Raw genomic sequence first — 17,767 nt, forward strand, 5'->3', positions numbered from 1 at the left:
CCACCCAACCTCAAAGGTCTGATCAACCAGACTGAAACCACCTGTGCGGGTAAACATGGTCTATAACCCGCCACATCTGATGATGGGCAGATCTACATATCTCACACAGAGGTGTCTCAAGGTTGAGATTGGTTTTGTTTGCTGATTCAGCAGCGTATATACACTGGTATGCAGGGTGGTGGATTCTTGATGCTGGTGTGCAATAAAGGATAATTAGAATAAGAATACAGATGAAGGGTTGTTATGTGTTAGTGGAAACAGGTGAGGTTATTCTTAAAGAGTGAACAAATGTAAGAGAATCACTGATGTTTTGTTCAAAATCACAGACGTGTGTGAAGCATTTTTATTATTAAATATTCTACTATTAAGATTCTATTCTGTGACTTGAATGTTGTCATCATACAAAAGAGTGGAGCTAAAATGAACAGTTCAGCATTTTGGTGACAAAGTTGAAAATGAACAAATTCTACACAGACATTTTAAAATTTTCATTTCTAAGACACAAAGTTCAGTCTGATCAAATTCAACACCAAACTTCATCTATAGCTGCAAACATCTGCCCACACACATCCTCTCCCATTTTTACTTTTATTGTGTTTTTCAGAGTCAACCCCAGCTGACACTGGGTGAGGGCAAGTCCACCCTGGACCAGTCACCAGTCTATCACAGCACCCATATATACAGACAAACAACAATTCTCACCTCCGGGCAGAGTCACCAGTTCACCTAAACCAGCCTGTCTGTGGACCGTGGGAGGGAGCTGGAGTACAGACACAGGGAGAACATACAAACTCCACTCAGAAAGGCCCCCACCAGCCGGCAGGTTCAAACCCAGAACTTCCCCGAAACCCCCGTCAAAATACACTTAACAGAAAATGACTTAAATTCCTGGTTGAGGTCTTTTCTCACTGCAGATATCTTGCCTTTTTATAACTAATTCAGTTAAAGTGGGAGTTGTCCACTGGCAGCTCTGGTGCTGTGGACGCTGCCTCACTGTCATTACTGACTGGAACACCTTGATGCAACAGAGCCATCATTAATGGTCTTAGTTTTACCTGCTTTTCCTTCAGTCAGAATGTCTCCTAAGGGAGAGATCTGCAGTTACGGCTGCCTTCAATTGACTTTTCACTTCCAAACCTGTCGTCATCATCTCTGCGCTCCTGTGGACTCTTACAGCTGTGACTGTCACCACATCTGTACAGCTTGGCCCTGAAGCTAAAGTTAAACATTGCATGAAAATGTCCTTTTAATACACTTGACGGAGATCAACATCACAATCAGTGGGTCAGAATTATTCATATACAGCGTTTTATTGCACAACAATAAGACACACAATCAAACACCGTTACTGTACACAGTCTGAACCTGAAAGCTGGACTTTTCAAGCATTTCACAGTTCACAGATGGATTTCCTGTCACTCTGAGGGCCTTGAGTCACTTGCTGTGTGGAGCTCGGCTCCAGCCGGCCCTTTCTCTGGTGTGGAGCCTGAAGTGGGTGTTGAGGTGAGCTGATTGGTTGAAACATTTCCCGCAGACGTGGCAGCGGAAGGGCTTCTCCCCGGTGTGGATGCGGTGGTGTCTCTTCAGCATGCTGACCGTGGTGAAGCTCTTCCGGCACACTGCGCAGCTGTACGGCTTCTCCTTGGTGTGCCAGCGCATGTGGACCTCCAGCTGGCAGGCGAAGCTGAAGCCCTTCCCACACTCCTTACAGCTGTGCCACCTCTGGATGCTCTGGCTTGGGTGAGAGGAGCGAGGCAGGGGCGGCTTCAGGGACCTCACGTTCTTGACCTGAAATATGTGTGCGCTCGCTTTTCCGTTTGAGCGGAGTGACCCTTTCATCTGCTGGTCTGCTTTCTGAGTCCTGTGAGTCTTTGCAGGGCTGGAACATGAATCGCTCTGAGCCGCTCTACAGTTTGAATGAACAGTCAGAGAGGATGCTAAGCTGTTGGCCGCCTGCTGCCTCCTATCGTCCTCTCTGCCACTCTCTGCCTTAATCTCCTGGGACGTGAGTGGAGGTGTGGAGACACTCAGTCTGCTGCACACAGTCTGGGCCGGTGGAGGATGTGACCTTTGCAGTGGCTCCACATGACTGCAGTTTCCCTCCTCTGAGTCTCCTCCTTCATCTGTCTGAATGTTTCTGAGTTTTGGTTCCTCTTTAACTTGAGGCGGCAGCTCCACACGGCCTCTCCACTCAGACTCACAGGGCTGCCCGTCCTCTTGGGGCTGGACAGAGTGAAGCTCTGAAAGATGACCAACATCACAGTCAATGAAAATACTGTTGTGTCTCTCAAGCTGACCTGCAAGGTACTTTTTATTCTTTACTGTATAATAAAAACATTACTTTCCCTCTTCTGTCTGTCTCAACTGATTCAAAAATCAGCGAATTTAATCTTGCCTTGCTGATCAGGAATCATACATACAGGTGACATGTGACACCTTTACCCTTTGATGAATTAACAGGTTGTTAAGTTTCTGTGTGCATCTCTCATGTCACGTGTTGACATTTGTATGATTTACCTCATGTAAGTCTGACTTTGGGTGGCAGCTTCTGACAAACTGTAATTAGGAGGTTATGTTCTCACCTGTCTGGTTGTTTATCAGCAGGGTTACACAAAAGGTACACAACCGATTTTCTCTGAACTTGGTTGAGGGATGAGACCTGGACCAGGGAAGAGCTCAGTAAATTTTGAGGCAGATCCTGATCATTCACTATGAATTTAAATGTTTTCCTCTGAAGCCTGGTGTTTGTTGTTTTTCATTTTTTGTTCATGAGAGATGAATGACAAGAAAAAAAACATGTGATATAATTGAATAAAAAATGCTATCACAAAATTATTTAATTGATCATAATATCAGAAATGTAAGAAAATAATTTCAAAATTAAAACTGATCCCCATTATTTAAATGTTGCTTATTTGAAGCCCACCATGAACAGGTCTCTATCCATACAGATGTATTCATGAGAAACTGTATTTGTTCTGTTGGCCAAATAAGATATGAACTACAAAATTTTTAGAAAATAAATCTGTATTATATACTATGAGGAAAAATTCAACAAAAGAAATATCGCAGCATTGTCCTAACACTGATGTTTGACATGACCACCTACAATATTTACATTTACTTAAATCATCAATTTTCAAAACCTACATGTTTTTAAGTAGAATATTGGAATAATGTAATGTTCTTGTAATTTAAAAGCAGTACATGGAGGGACAAAATAAATATTACTGAATACACAGCTGAGCCCTAAACATTTTCATACCTATGTAATCTTCAGAACCACTGGATCAATCATATACATTTCATTTCATTTGATCTTTATTTTGTTATAATCATCATCATCATCATCATCATTATTATTGTTATTATTATTATTATTATTAGTAGTAGTAGTAGTAGTAGTAATAGATGATCAATATTATTAGTAATTCTATCCTATAACTATACAAATTTTGGTTCCTGGGAGATTATTATATTATTAACAAACCGAAATTCTTCCCTGTTTCATGTTAACGATTACAATATCATCATTATTATTATGGTCTCTTTTGCTTTTACTGCTGTAGTGTCAGTTTTCAGAATAGAAGACAGGTGGTATATGACGGGGGCTGGGTGTCCTGGTGACAGCGACAAGAGGAACCGCACTATGAGCAAAGCTCAGTTAGAGGTGATGTATCTTGAATGGGCTCCGGCGCTGCAGCCTGGCTGAAGCCCAGCTCCTCGGTCCTCACCTGGCTGCAGCAGCAGCCGCTGCACGGCGACGTTGAGGAGCCGCCTGAGCCGCTCGTTCTCCTCCTTGGAGCGCAGGATCTCACTCTGATACTCCACCACCGCGTCTTTAACGGCGCGGAAAATCTCCTCTCCGGCCGCGGTCAGCCTGTCGTTCAGAAACACGTTCAACAGCTCCAGCCTGCTCATGGTTTCTCCACAGGGGAACGTCCTCCTGTTTACATCCACTAACCTGGAAACACAAGGACGCCGGCTGCAGCGTCCCGTCACCGTGTCCCGCCGCCTGCCGGACGGGAGAGCACACTGCACTGCAGAGCGGCGGCGGCGTGAACCAGCTGGGGGGGGGCAGAAACAACGCCACACCTGTCCCGGTAATGTACTGACACTCACTAATTCTGGAAAGATGTTTCTCGATATTTTGTCGACAACACTGACTCCACTGGGAAATGCAGTTTGGTTTCATTAACAACAGTAATAAACTTTAAGAATGACGTGTTGTCAGTTTGATGATTATTTTAGCAAAATGTCATAACCATACATCTCAGTTTAGCCGTTATAAACCTTTGTTCATAGTTTTTGAAACTATTTTCAACTCCAAAAATAAGAAAGCTGCAAAAACCGTGGATTTGTTGAATATAGTTATTGATTTCTCTGCCCTGCTCTATTATTGTTTTGTATGAATTTATGGCTTCTGCATGTTTGTCTGCGTTAATGTTTCCTCTGTTATGCGTGACGTCTATGTTCAGTAAAGATGGTGGAGGAAAAAAATAAAAAGATGGTCAATGTAAACAGCCTGACGGTCTACTTCCTGTGACGTCAGAGAGCTCAGTACAGTGGCTGATGTCAGGGCGTGTCCAGCTGCTCTGTGGTATTTATTCAAAAATGTAGTGTTATCCTCAATATGTCAGACTGTGCACACACTTTACTCACCCAAACAGTGACGGACACACACACGAGTTAACTGTTGGGACAGTTAACGTGAAATAAAGTTGAAAAAGAAAAAGGGGGGGGGGGGCAATTTTTTTTAAAATTTCATGTTTGTCTTATGCATGGAATGAAGGAAGGAAACAAAGTGTGGTGTTTATTAAAATCTAGACTGAAACATAGGATACCACTTAATTGGCAGAGTATTATCAGAGCTCTATTTCAAATGATCGGTCAATTATTGATCCCACTGGTTATTAAAAGCATTTTTTATTTACACAGCATTTTGTACAGGCGACTTGAAACAAGGAAAAGCTTAAGACAGAGCAAACACATGAGGATGAAAAAACAAGTTTATCTTGTCTCAGACCACATTGATAAACCAATACCAATACAAACTAACACACAAAAACATAAGACAGCATTGTTGAAATGAAATACAGTGTTTGTAATCATAGTACAAATACCAGAAACAGTCCCTGAGGTGTTCATTAACAAAGACCAGAGAACGACTTAACGTTTGTCCCAGACTAGGTGTTTCAAAGTTTGTCCACTCAATAAAAGAACAGGTTAAAAAATAACACTTTAGTCAAACATTATAAAAATGACTCAGGGAGGGACAGTCGCAGGCAGAAGGTGCACTCCAGAAGATCTGATTGGAGAACTCTATAAACCTGATGGATAAGACGATCCTCATGTTGACGTGACAGATGGATTTAGGAAAAGTCCATCATTAAATAAAACATTTAAATGCCATAATCTGGGAACTAGTCTCGTCCAGTCAAATTTAAAAACCAGAACACAAGCATTTGGGGGCAGACTACTGTTAAGTGCAGCAGTGTTCATTATTTCTATATTCAGCTTTCTCTTCCCTCTGCATACTCAGTATACAAATATGACTGCTCTCTAAAATGAGGCTTTCATCATTCCCAACATTTAATCAGTCATGAATCTCCCAGTCAGAGCCTTTTTCAATTTTTCTTCTTAGGGCCTGGAAAGTTTGGACACTGATGATGACCAGCCATGATGGAGAAAATCAGAGCCCTCCAGAGTAACCCCCGGGCCATACGGTGATCATATGGGCAGGAAATGAAAAAGGAGTTGTGTGTATGAGAGAAGAACAGAACAGACAGAACAAAAAGCTTTAAACAAGTCCAACTTTAAAACGCTCCATGGTAGATATCCGATGATGGTCTTCACTTCTAACACACAATCACAGGACAAGGCTGTAGGTGAGAGAAACAAGGGCGGGGTTTTGATTGTGCTCAATGGAGCCCTCAGCTGTCAATCATCTCTGACAGTTCCTGCAGCAGGTCGTCCTCTCCGATGCCAGGGTCCACGTCCTCCTCCAGATGGTCATCAGTGAACTCGTTCATCAGCTCCTCAAAGTCATCCACGGCCGAGGTGGAGGCAGCAGCGCTGGAGGTGGAGGCGGTGCGGGACACACCAGCGCTCTGTCTGCGTGACTTGGTCTGAGTGGGGGTCTTTGGGACGGGGCTGACACACACAAAGAGGTTTGTTATTTCGTTAGTGATGGAAAATTCATTCACTTTTCTAAAAGCTATAAAAAACTTTAATAATGGAGATAGATTATTAAAGTATTATATAACTGTGAAAATACAATTGATACAATTCTAATGGACTAATTATAGATGAAGTGGTGTGGAGACACTGGCAGAGTTCTTATGGCGACATTAAATACTGACGTACAGCAATACATTTTTATAAGAAAGTTATTTGGGAGATGAAAATTTTTATAGTCAACCAAACAATACCACATTTCTGTGTTATCCTGTTATTTATTTTTTGTGTATATATACAGACACACAATTAAAATGTTCTAACTTTGCCAGAAATTCACAACTCACTCCCCATACTGGCCTACAGATATTTCCTCAGTAAAGCTCAAGTTTACATTTTATGTTCAACTTTTAAACTGTCTGTGCAGCTTTACCTCTGGGGGACTGCACAGGCCTCTCTGGAGGTAGTAACACTGACGGACGGTTTGGGTTCCTGGCTCAGACTCTGTTTGAAGACAGGGACGGTCTGGAGCTCCTCCCTCAGTGGACTGGAGCTGGTGCCTGAGTCCAGCAGGGAGCTGGGACTGTGGGGAACAGCAGAGCTCAGCTGAGCCTCTGCACTGGAGGAAGGGAACACCTGACAAAAAAGGTCACTGAAGGTCATTGACAGCACTGGACTGTTCCGATTCTCCATCATACTTTCTTCTTTATATTCAAGATTAGATAACATTTCAATTAACTGCAGGCAGTTCATAGAAGTAGATACATCAGAGAAAAGGGTAAAAACACAGGAGTGCATTGAATAATTTAAATGTCAAAATGTGATGGACTTGTGTACATAGAATATGAAAGGCACAAAAAAAACCTACAACCTATAAAGGTAAATATAAAGATGAATGCAATACACATAGATGAGTGCAGGTCGTGCCGCATGTTCCTTCCTACCTGTCCGTCTCTGCACACTTTCTCCAGCAGTGGCTCCTCCTGCTCTGTGGAGGAGCTGTTCAGAGGTTTCACAGCAGCCACAGCAGATCGCGCCGCCCCCCTCCTCTTCTGGCCTGGTTTCACCTGAACCGCAGGCTTCATGACAGAAGGCTTCACATTCAATTTGGGCCTCACTGGAAAGAAGCAAAGTTTAGAGGCCATCAGATGAAATGAGTAAGCTCTTCAAGTTTTCCCTGCTTGAAACCTAGTTGTGTGTGTATAAAGGTACAATCAGGTTTCTGTAAATCCCTTAGTTTAAAAAGTACAACTGGGCTTCTTGTTTATGTGACAATCACAAGGTCACTGGAGTGAAAAGTTAATGCAGAGATGGTTTTCCCTGCTCACCTGAGTGTAAGGTGAGCTGCTTCAGCACTCTGATAGAAATGTGGGTTGCAAAATGGAGAACGTATGACAGCATTCGAGGGGAGGTACCTTTGGTGTCTGTAGTGTGTTCTGGGGACTTCTTCAGATTGTTCAGTGTTGTATCAGCAGTAGGGGCTTCTGCGGTGGGACCCTGAGGAGCAGCTCCGGGCTGCTTGAATGGCGACAGTGAAGAGTTTTTTGTGGTTTTGTCTGAGGCCTCCCTGGAGCTGCTGAGGCTCTGAGAGTGGGACTCAGTATCGCCTCCCCGTGGGGAAGAGCTCTGCTTCACAGGGACTGAGGTCACAGCAGCAACTGTTGCACCAGCAGGAGCAGTGCTATTCAGAGGTGAAGCTGCCTTGGATTTGATGGGCATCAGTTTACGAAGAGCGAGCTTTTGGGTGGTGGGGGTAGTGTCAGGGGTCAGAGTGGTGGAGGAGGGTGATGAAGAGCCTGATGATGTAGGACTGTCTATAGCAGTACCCTTCCTCTTCAGGGTCTGTTTCTGAGACGGCTCTGCTTCAGCTGAGCTTCTGTCCTGCTCCTCCATTTCCTGCATGCGAAGGCGTTTCTCACGCATGATCTCCTCAAAGGTCTTGACCTTCACTTGGTTACTGGTGGCCAGGCCGGTCTAGAAAGACACAGACATAAAATTACATCACCTATAGTCAGTGGAAGTACAAGCAGTAGCAGCCAATAGTGCAGGGTCTTACCCCCGGGGCAGTAGGTTGAGTTTTCTTCTTCACAGTCACTTCAGGACTCTTCTCTGTCGTGACGTTTCCTGCTGGATGTAAGATGAAGATTAGCTAATTGAAAATGAATTAATCTGAAAGGCAATTACAGCAGTGTAACTAACAACAATCTGCTGCGTCAACACACAGGAAGTGTATAAACTATGCTGCCTTACCTGGGGAAGCCAGCTTGTTGTTGCGCAGTAGGCGGGGTTTCTTAGCACCGTTCTCCTGGGTATCGGAGCTTTTCTTGTTCCCAGCCTCCAGGGCCTGCTGAGTTTGTATCCGTGCTGCCTTCTCCCTGCGGATCTCCTCCAGGGTCTTTACTCTGACCTCCCCTATATTAGTGGACCCAGCACCAGGCCTCTCTGTGTTTGGCTCTGCTTGGCTCTTGCCTGGAGCTTCCTCGACAGCTTGCTTTGCCTTCTTAGGGCTTGGCTTCTTCTCCTGCTCCTCCTCCTCTTGTCTTTTCTTCTTGGCTCGGAGGATCTCAGAGAACGTTTTGATGTGGCTAATTGAGTCATCCCTGACGGTGATGGCTCGCTTAACGCCCCTGGCTTTGGTATTGATAGTTTTGGTGCTTTCTGGACCTTCTTCTGAAGGGCCATTGTTCTGGCTCGTGGACTGAGACTTTGCTGCCTTCTCCTGTCTGATCTCCTCCAGGGTTTTGATGCGGATCTGCTCAGGTGCTTTCTTTGACTCCATGTTGCTCTCAGCTGTTGGGAAAGTCGGGTAACAACAATAAACAATGTTTTATTATAATGTGTATGATTAGTCTTTCCAGGCAAGACAACAGACGAAGTCAAGGTTCTTCAGACATGTTACCTGGGTGAGTGGGCGCAACAAGAGCAGCAGCTAATCCAAGTCTTTCCTTAATAGGTTTCAAAGCTAAAGAAGCAAAAGAAAAAACTGTTTAAAAAGAAATATTCCCATCAAAACACGACCTGTTTAGATAAACATTTCACATATGGCTCTTCCCACCTACATCGATCACCATCATCACTTCAAGTGAAAGGCTGCAGATGATGCACAGTGAACACCTGTGAGCTGGTTTTAATATTTAACAGTACTCACCATTCTGAGGGGGTGGCTCTTCCTCATCCATAACTCTGCCCAGACGCTCAGCCAGACTCCTCTTCAGCACAAAGCCTTCTCCACTTTTTAAATCTACGGCAAGAATGAGACGTGATCATCATCGTCAGTAGAAGAACCTGAAATCTGTTGACAAGCTCAAAAAACTAAAATGAACGTTGAGGTGTAACAAAAGTGCAAATTTACCGGTGATGGGCATCTTCCTCCCAAGCCTTTCAGCCACACTGCCTCTTGGTCTCCCAGGTTCTTGGGGGCCTTGGTTAAAAGAAGAACCACACACTGGTTGAGAACGGGATAATATTGACTTAAGTGATCTCTAAGGAGTGAAAATAAAGGTTAGTTCTGCTCATTTTAAATATTTTGTTTTCAGGCAGGAAACATTCAGACCAGACATTTTAGAGTGTAAACCCCATGTTTAATCAGAGCCGCTTAAAAACCAAAGTGAGCGAGATGTTTCAGTCCCGATTACTACATCCAATTTATCTGTTTATATCTATAATCAAGTAACTGTGTTGCCCAAACAATGCAATTCTATTTTTATAAACAGCAACAACAGTCTAGCTAACTGTCAGGATAGCATGGACATTTATTCAGAAAGGTCATACACAGTGTTTTGGGCAAATTTATCCACAGTCCAAAGTGTCATCAGACCAACAGACTTGATATGACATGAGTAAATAAGCAGCGTCTGGGAGGAGTGACACAGACTAGTGTTACCAAGTTCCTGAAATTCAGCCCCTTAGAGGTTTCTGTGTTTTTTACCATCTCTGGCCTCATAGAGGGCTGGTCGGGAAAAGGACTGGATGTTTTCTTTCTCTCCGTTGGCCGAGGTGTCAGCACTCTGGATGGGGTAACCAGCTCTCTTCATGCTGGCTTTCAGGGCTTTCCTCAGCCTGATCTCCTCCAGGGTGCTCACTCCGAAATTCAGCGAGTCACCTGCCAAGACACAACATTACCCCATCAAACAACACAGTCAATCTATAAAGTTCGTAAAGGCCATAAAGTATTTCACCACAAATTATGATAATTGTGCTTTGCGTCTGGCGCCAGACTCACCCGATTTTGATAGTTTTCGAGGAGAAGGGCCGAACTTGCCATCCTCTCCCTCCTCTGAGAACTGGTCTGAAAACATAAAGACACAAGTGGTCAAAGATCACAAGGAAAAAGGTGTCAACCTGAGACAGGGGTGTTTAAACAATACTGTCAGAAGAGCAAGATCAAATCCAGCTCACCATCTTCATCTTCATCATCATCGGTTGGATTAATCACCACTGGTGGGTGGGTGGGGCTCGGTACAGGCTCCTGAGTTTCTGTCTTAATGACCCCTCTGAGCTGGGGATTGGCTGCAGTGGGGAGAGGGGCAGCTGGTGGGGGGGCTGGCTCCTCAAGTGGCTGTTCGTCGTTCTTGTTTGGACCTGGAAGAATTACAACGATCATCACTTAAGCCCTTCACGGGTGGGTGTAAAATGGTCTTAAACTCTACATTTCTAATGTTCCATGTGAGGAAGACCACTCACTTTTATTGGCCGGGACGAAGACACCGTCAATGTAGCGGGCCTTTTCATGGAAGAAGGCACAGTGTGGCTTCTGGCAGCCAGCTGGCTGGTTCTCCCAATAACAAGGAATCTCCTTTCGGTTTTTCTGTTTTGGTGCACGACATAAACAAAACGTAACATGATCACATTTATGTCCATTAAATTTGCCCTAATACATATATGCCGCAGCACAACTGAATTCTTTTCTCAGTATTTTTCAGGACCTAAATTTCTTCAGATAATGGTATGAAGACTGAGCAGACGCAATTCTGTGGCGTGAACATGGTACAGTCATGATTTTTTCTGATGGTCTGGACTAAGAGACTTTTCTTAATTTAGAAATATTATATTACATTCAGTTTAGAAAAAAAAAATTGAACTCCTGCTTACTGTGATTTCCATGTGGCGAAACTTGCAGATGGTTCGAAAGCAGCGTCCTTCCTGCCACAGGGTGCAGACGGTCTCATTGCCCATAGCTGCCTCACAGTGTCTGAATGGGCAGCTGTCTCCCTGCAGGATATATGAGAAGCATAAATACTCTTCCTCCTGGTCACCTGTCACCTTCCATTCGGTTACATTATGCCTGTATATGTGGATTTCACGCTCTGACTTTGCTTACTTTTGTGCAGGTGGAATAATAAAAGAAGTAGCAGTCATCTCCATTGTTGGTCATGGTAATGCTGGTGTGCGTCTTGAGTGGCGGAGGTGATGAGGCAACGAACTTTAAACCCAGCAGGTGCTTCTCTTCAGGATCAACAGGACTCTCCCTGACAACAGAGAGCACAGCAACACATCAGAAAAAGAAAACGTACTTACTGTGTGACGTCAGTTCACTATGAATATGTCTATGCACGTAGAGCTGTTACAAATAAGACTGTGTTCTTTTCCAAGCAGACTAGGCTGATATGTCAACATGCTCCATCTTGAACATTTTGGATTAATACTCAAGTCTTTAATTTTATTATAAGGGTAAGAGAGACTCCAGGGTTTTAAAATATCTTATAGTTTTCTGATAAGAAAGAAATTGTGGCCTATTTCTGTGCCTTGTATACAATAATCAGTTTCACATAAAAACAATGATTACATATGAGGGGAAGTTTTGTCATTTTAAGGCAGCAGTGTCCTTCAGATCAAACTTGTGTAAATTTGAACTCTTGTCAACCGCAGTGCTGTTGACAAATGTCCATGTCCTCAATGTGACCTAAGGTCTGTTTGTTTGATGACACAAAGCACCAGAATATTGAACCTGTAAATCACTAGAAGCATTATGATAATGTGCTTCAAAAATCTGGCCTAGATTTATATGTGCAGGACTAATAATACCAATTAAAGAATCTGACTTTATTTCTTTTTCTTATAACCAAAAGTTTGAGTTCATCTTCGGACATAGTCCTTATTTTTATTTAAGACTCAACTGGAAAATCAGCAGTGTGTAAGAAAAAAATGATCAACCGTAAACAACAAAATAAAACAGCAAAATGTGTAAGACAACTAATATGTGTCACCCGTTAACCAATCAGTGGTGGTTTGTCTTTGAATTCAATACAGATTTCAAGAAGTTTCAATCCAGAGGCCAGTGAGACTTCTATTTTCTGTCTTAAACTGGTAACCTTGTTTGTGTTACCACACCATTAAGCAGTGTTTAGCGTAATTCCACATGTACCTGAGGTGGCTGAGAAGTTGTCTCCCTCTGGAGCGCAGTGCTGGTAGGGTGTCTTCGTGGTGGTATGGAGTCCTGAAGGAACACTTGATCCATGAGATAAGAGGAAAAGGGGGGTGGGTCGCCCAGAGACACTTGTCTTCCTACGACATCCATTCTCTGAGACATCTTTATCTCCGCCAGAAAGCTAAATACTACTGATGGTGGGTGCAATAGAGTCCTTTGGGGATTTTTTTTTTAAATCACTGTTTTTTTATAAACTGGTGTAACTAATGAAAGAAATAAACAGGGGAACATAAAAGGCCAGAAAAGAAAAAAATAGATCCAAAAACTCTTAAACTGATGTGGCAAAAAAGGGGACAAATGTGAGAGGGTGGAAAAAAAATCCTCAGCTTCTTCTTGGACTTGGTGGCATTTTGTACACTTGGTGACATTAAGGTGATGGCAGTAGAAAAAAATGGGCAGGAAACTCAAGCTTCGAGAGATTTTCAGCTGTTGATTACCAATGCTGAAGACAAAAAAAAATCTTCTGCCAATGTATTCTCATGGGGGGGAGCTATCCACATCCAGGGATCCCCACAAAGGGCCAAGAGGATGATTTTAAACCTACAAACCAATCAAAAACACTGCCCAGGGAACTGAAAAAAAGGTTATTAAGAGACAGACATTTGTGCACAAGTACAAATGAGACAATTGGACATTTCCACACAGAAGTACAGCATCACGACACAAATAAACTCCAAATACTGACTCCAGAGCCAACTGGACTTCAGTTATAATAGTGATCCATGTCAGTGGACACACTAACTATCACTAAGCTTCATTATCAACCCATGTTTATGTATTTCAAGTGTCCAATCCAGAATTAAGAACAACTATGTCTGCAGTTTTCCGGAGTCCACGCCGATTGGGTTGTTTATTTACTCCAGAGATGTAGGCCCTTGCTCTACAATGACGATCAGCTTGAGGAACAAGTCTGACGTCCATCTTAAGTGACAGGGAGAATCACTCTAGTTAACACTTACACTGAAACAAAGGGGTAAAATTGAACCGCGTAATCTTATGAACTCGCATCACAAGTAGAACAAATACTTTCCTGGGGGCACAACCACAATTATCGTCAATATTGCCTCAAGTTTCTGGTAAAAATCTGAGACGTATTATTACAAACGACGTTTCCTTAACTCCAAATTACATAGGTTACATGTGAACTTCTGTATTGGTTGAAGAAACGCAAAGTCAAGGATTGCAAGCCAAGACAGTCAAAAAAAACAATCAAATACTTACTGTTGATTAATAAAAAAGCAGCCCAAACCTAGCTGGGACGATCTACGAGCGACTGCCAGTAATGATGGAAAGATACGAATCGGCAAACATTAGCTTAGTGTTAGCCAAATAATGTTAACCGATGAAGTAACTTTAAAAAATAGTTAGCCTTACTAGGTAGTTTCAGTTATCAGAAAGCTGTAACACTATATGCTTTAATATCATACTATGCTCTTACGGTTCGGGTTACTTTAGCATATGCTACATTACAGAGGCCTACCTGAACCACCAATTTTTAGCGACCTTAACGTTAGCGTTAGCTAGATGTGAAGACGGCTGTTTATTTTGTAATTACACTGGTTTTCACTTCTATATGTTAAGACTACAATGTAACAGCTAAAGACATAGTGGAAATAAAGTATGTGGTGTTAATTACCAGTTTCAGATTTTAAAAGACTATAAAAGTTGTGTAAAGCTGGAAAAGCCCCGTCCCGCTTCGTTGACTGCCGCAGCCGGACTCACACTAAAGCAAAATGGCGGCTGCAGGACAAAAAGAGACGAGGGTGGACCAATGCGCGTGATGCATTCACGTGAAATGGGACATTTGTAATTCACGTATCCTCTATACTGTGTCTAAAACAGAGAGCCCCCACGATGGCATGCTTACTTCTACTCTACAACAAATCAGGTGTAATAGTCAGAGGTGTAGTGCTATTCATAATTATAAGCACCTCAGCTTCTGTGAACACTGGGACTTGAAGATGAGATAAGCTTTTCTCATATAGATGTATACAGAAATGGAGGTATAAGGGTTTAAAAATAATTAATGACATACACACGGGTGTGTAAGTTGAAAGAAAAACCAGCATAGGCCCTGCTCAGACCTGGTATTCTGTCTCGGATGATCGGATCACAAGTGGACAGCTCTAATTTCAGGTGTGACCACTCAGACCACATTCGGAGGTGGTGCGAGACACATGTTGCCACATTCTCTTTGCGGTGTGAACGCAAATGCGTCCTGGCCACATTGAAGGACTGTCATCCACTGACGTCCTCACTGACAGTCTGATCAGTCCGTCACAGTTTCATAAGGAGCCGGAAATATTTAACTTTTTATTTCACTGCAGAGCTCTGCGCAGCGCATTGATCAACTCAACCATTCACACACACACACACACACCATATTGCTTCACAGTCAGTAGTGCAGTGAGGAAACCTAACACGCTGTATATAAATCAGATGCGCTGCTGGGCCTTTTAAGGTTTATTTCAACACTAAAACAGTTGCTGCAGTGCTTTCAGAGTTAAATATTCATGGTCATGGGGGGAATCTGGGGAAGTGAGCTACAGGAGGTCCTGTAACTGTAGACAACTAACTGTAGAAAAAAACGGAGTGACTCATGTTCGCTTTCACTTCACCTCACACCTCTAAGGTACAAACTATTTGCAGTGACTGGTTAAATATATAGCAGATGTAAACCTAAGAAAGGCACTTAAGTAGTGGAAAGTTTGAGAGCCCTTCAGCAGTATCTAAAATCAGAAAAACAATTAGTCAGACCGCATTTAAAATATTTCATATAATTAATTAATATATTACACTGGGAAATTAAAGAATACAACTCAGCACATTTGTTTTGTTGTGACACAGATTTGTGGGACCGTGGAAGCTGAGAGTTTCTAAGACTGATTGTGTCATTGAAAGAGCAGCAGGCAGGTGGAGTTCTGCACACTCCATGCTTCAAATAGAGTGATTAGCTACCTGCTCTAACAGTGCTACTCCTTGATAGAAACTCAAGTCAGAGCAGTTATAATTAAGTCTTATCATTTTGGCTCTATCTTGCAGGAAATGGCACTTTGAAGTAGTTTTCCAGTATGACACCCTTCCCTTTCCTCTGTGAAAGGGGACGGAGGGGGATTTCCAGTGAAAAATGACATTACCTCCATCCATGGGGCATGAGGGGTCACTGAATGGTTTGATGAGTATGAAGATGATATGAATCATATTTTGACATCTTTGACCTTCTCAGTCACCAGATCTCAGTCCAGCTGAACACCTATGTGAGGTTTTGGACCGACATACTAGAAAGCACTCGCCACCAACATCATGAAAACACCACGAGGGAAAATCCTCAGGAGGAATAGTGTTCATCCTCCAGGAGAGTCCAGAGACTTGGAGAATCAAGACAAGAAGCAGTGATGGTGTTCTGGAGGCACCTGGTGGAACAACACCTTAAACAGACACTTTATGTTGGTTTTTCGTCATTAGTCACCTGTGTGTATGCCATTAATTATTTTAAAGCCCTTTTACTTTCATTTTTATACACATTTATGTGAGAAAAAAGCTGTTCCCAAGGTCTGCAAGTTCCACTGTTGTGTTCATTATAAACTGAAAAGTTTATCTTTTGTCATTGGAAGTCACATCATTTATTTACACATTACAGATTATTACATCAGTAAAGTATTAATAATTCTATAGTGAATATATACATTTGTGTTTAGCAGACAGAGAAGAGCAAATCTTTCTACACATGAGATGCAAAACAGCACGACATAACAACGTTACACATGGAATATAAGTAAATACAAAAGAAAACGAAAATGAAAAAGTTCCTCTCCAATTTTAATTTGACATTAACTTACTAAAAAGTATTCATTCATTAATTTACTCTTTCTATAGCATAGTTTTCTCCTGTTTATTCAACAAGAACTTTAGGTAACAGTCCAGTGTCCAAGGGTTAACAGTCATTTAATGTTTATACTGTATGTTTTCTGACCGGAGCAGGGGAGAGAGGAGAGGCTGACGCTCAGGGTCCCTGAGTCACTAGATCCACCAGGGACCTAGGAGGGAGCAGGGAAGAGTTGCCGCTGGGGACGCACCAAGCAGGACAGTTGTGGTGAGAGCTTGTCTCTTCACACTCTCCACCCCTCGAGTGAACTCTTCTGAGGAGACATGAAGCTCCCTGTGTCCAGCCTGCTCTGGTGTACCACCCTGTGAGGCAGGTTCTGTCACAGAGCAACAGCATTGTTCACATGAGCAGAGAATTGACACAACAGCACATGAGAAGACAAAAGCATGTGCAAGTGTGAACATGTGTGACAGGGCACAGAGGGAAAGTAGCAAGACAATAAATGTTCCCGAACAAAATCTGAGGGCAGTCAATTGGGACAAAATGCATATGCAGTGATTATATTTCTTTACACACTTATACCCCAGACTTTCTGCCCATCATCATGTCCCCAGATATTTTGTTCAAGACTGTTGATCAATTGATAAATCCAACCCCTCCATGTACCGCTGCTGGAAATGATGCTGACTGTGAAAAGTTTTTCTCCTATTTCCAGGCAGAAACCATCAGAGCCTCTATTACACCCACTGGCATACAATGCACTACTTCTCACTCACCTCAGACCACCTTTAATCACTTCTCTCCCATGTCCATGCATCATCTAATAAAGATAGTGTCCCAGATGAAAGTGTCTTCCAGTCCTGTAGATATAATTCCCGCAAAGCTTTTTTTAACAGAATCACTGACTCTATTGGGCCATCCATGTTTGTTGTCCATTTTTAACAGTTCCTTATCCAGTGGTTGTGTCCCAGATTATTTCAAAACCGAAACTCTTTTAAAGAGACCAGGACTCGATCCAACTCTCACTGAGAACTACAGACCAATTTCCAAGCTGACTTTCATTTCAAAGAGTTAAAAAAATATGAGCAAATACTTTTAATAGCAGAAAGCTCAGTCAGGTTTTTCTAAAGCACCACAGCACTGAAACCTGCCTCCTCAGGCTCACAACTGATCTACTAATGGCTGCAGATGATGGTATGTGTTCAGTCCTTGTTCTTTTAGACCTCACTGCCGCCTTTGATTCAGTCAATCATGGCATCCTACTAGACAGGCTGAAGCACTGGGTAGGAATATCAATTTTATCTCTTAAAGACACAGAGACCATCTTTTATGCTTTT

The 17,767-nt window shown here is 42.7% G+C and overlaps 2 protein-coding genes across 4 annotated transcripts; both read right to left on the bottom strand.

The window, feature by feature from the left end:
• Positions 1 to 1,290: 1,290 nt before the first annotated feature.
• On the bottom strand, positions 1,291 to 4,000 carry LOC139630260 (zinc finger protein 562-like). The gene is made up of 2 exons (XM_071493525.1): positions 3,735 to 4,000; positions 1,291 to 2,240 (listed from the first exon to the last, which is right to left on the bottom strand). Exons 1-2 carry the CDS (start codon positions 3,919 to 3,921, stop codon positions 1,435 to 1,437), a joined length of 993 nt encoding a protein of 330 aa, XP_071349626.1. The 5' UTR covers positions 3,922 to 4,000; the 3' UTR covers positions 1,291 to 1,434.
• A 907-nt stretch (positions 4,001 to 4,907) lies between these two features.
• Positions 4,908 to 14,336, bottom strand: zc3h11a (zinc finger CCCH-type containing 11A). 3 transcript variants are annotated; one of them, XM_071493522.1, is made up of 17 exons: positions 14,241 to 14,336; positions 12,542 to 12,613; positions 11,498 to 11,645; positions 11,269 to 11,388; positions 10,861 to 10,984; positions 10,576 to 10,758; positions 10,400 to 10,465; positions 10,106 to 10,279; positions 9,530 to 9,598; positions 9,326 to 9,418; positions 9,077 to 9,139; positions 8,428 to 8,967; positions 8,234 to 8,304; positions 7,593 to 8,151; positions 7,122 to 7,294; positions 6,611 to 6,813; positions 4,908 to 6,153 (listed from the first exon to the last, which is right to left on the bottom strand). In XM_071493522.1, exons 3-17 carry the CDS (start codon positions 11,549 to 11,551, stop codon positions 5,934 to 5,936), a joined length of 2,712 nt encoding a protein of 903 aa, XP_071349623.1. In that variant the 5' UTR covers positions 11,552 to 11,645; positions 12,542 to 12,613; positions 14,241 to 14,336; the 3' UTR covers positions 4,908 to 5,933. The 3 variants fall into 3 exon arrangements, with proteins under 3 accessions (XP_071349623.1, XP_071349625.1, XP_071349624.1); XM_071493524.1 differs by lacking the exon at positions 14,241 to 14,336 and adding an exon at positions 13,826 to 13,850; XM_071493523.1 differs by lacking the exon at positions 14,241 to 14,336 and having other exon boundaries at positions 8,234 to 8,301; positions 12,542 to 13,176.
• Positions 14,337 to 17,767: the final 3,431 nt, after the last annotated feature.

The sequence above is a fragment of the Trachinotus anak genome, unplaced genomic scaffold (assembly GCF_046630095.1).
Source record: "Trachinotus anak isolate AG129_WGS33_773 ecotype Australia unplaced genomic scaffold, CSIRO_AGI_Tana_v1 ptg000013l, whole genome shotgun sequence".
Lineage (NCBI taxonomy): Eukaryota > Metazoa > Chordata > Actinopteri > Carangiformes > Carangidae > Trachinotus > Trachinotus anak.

What these genes read in the sequence shown, in the direction of transcription:
- zc3h11a (XM_071493522.1), bottom strand. Translation starts at nt 11,551, where the DNA reads ATGACCAACAATGGAGATGACTGCTACTTCTTTTATTATTCCACCTGC. An exon ending in AGAGCCACCCCCTCAGAATG is followed by an intron (nt 9,140 to 9,325) that starts GTGAGTACTGTT and finishes TTGCTTCTTTAG; the next exon opens with CTTTGAAACCTATTAAGGAA. An exon ending in TGTTGCGCCCACTCACCCAG is followed by an intron (nt 8,968 to 9,076) that starts GTAACATGTCTG and finishes CTTTCCCAACAG; the next exon opens with CTGAGAGCAACATGGAGTCA.
- LOC139630260 (XM_071493525.1), bottom strand. Translation starts at nt 3,921, where the DNA reads ATGAGCAGGCTGGAGCTGTTGAACGTGTTTCTGAACGACAGGCTGACC. An exon ending in GCGGCTGCTGCTGCAGCCAG is followed by an intron (nt 2,241 to 3,734) that starts GTGAGGACCGAG and finishes GTCATCTTTCAG; the next exon opens with AGCTTCACTCTGTCCAGCCC.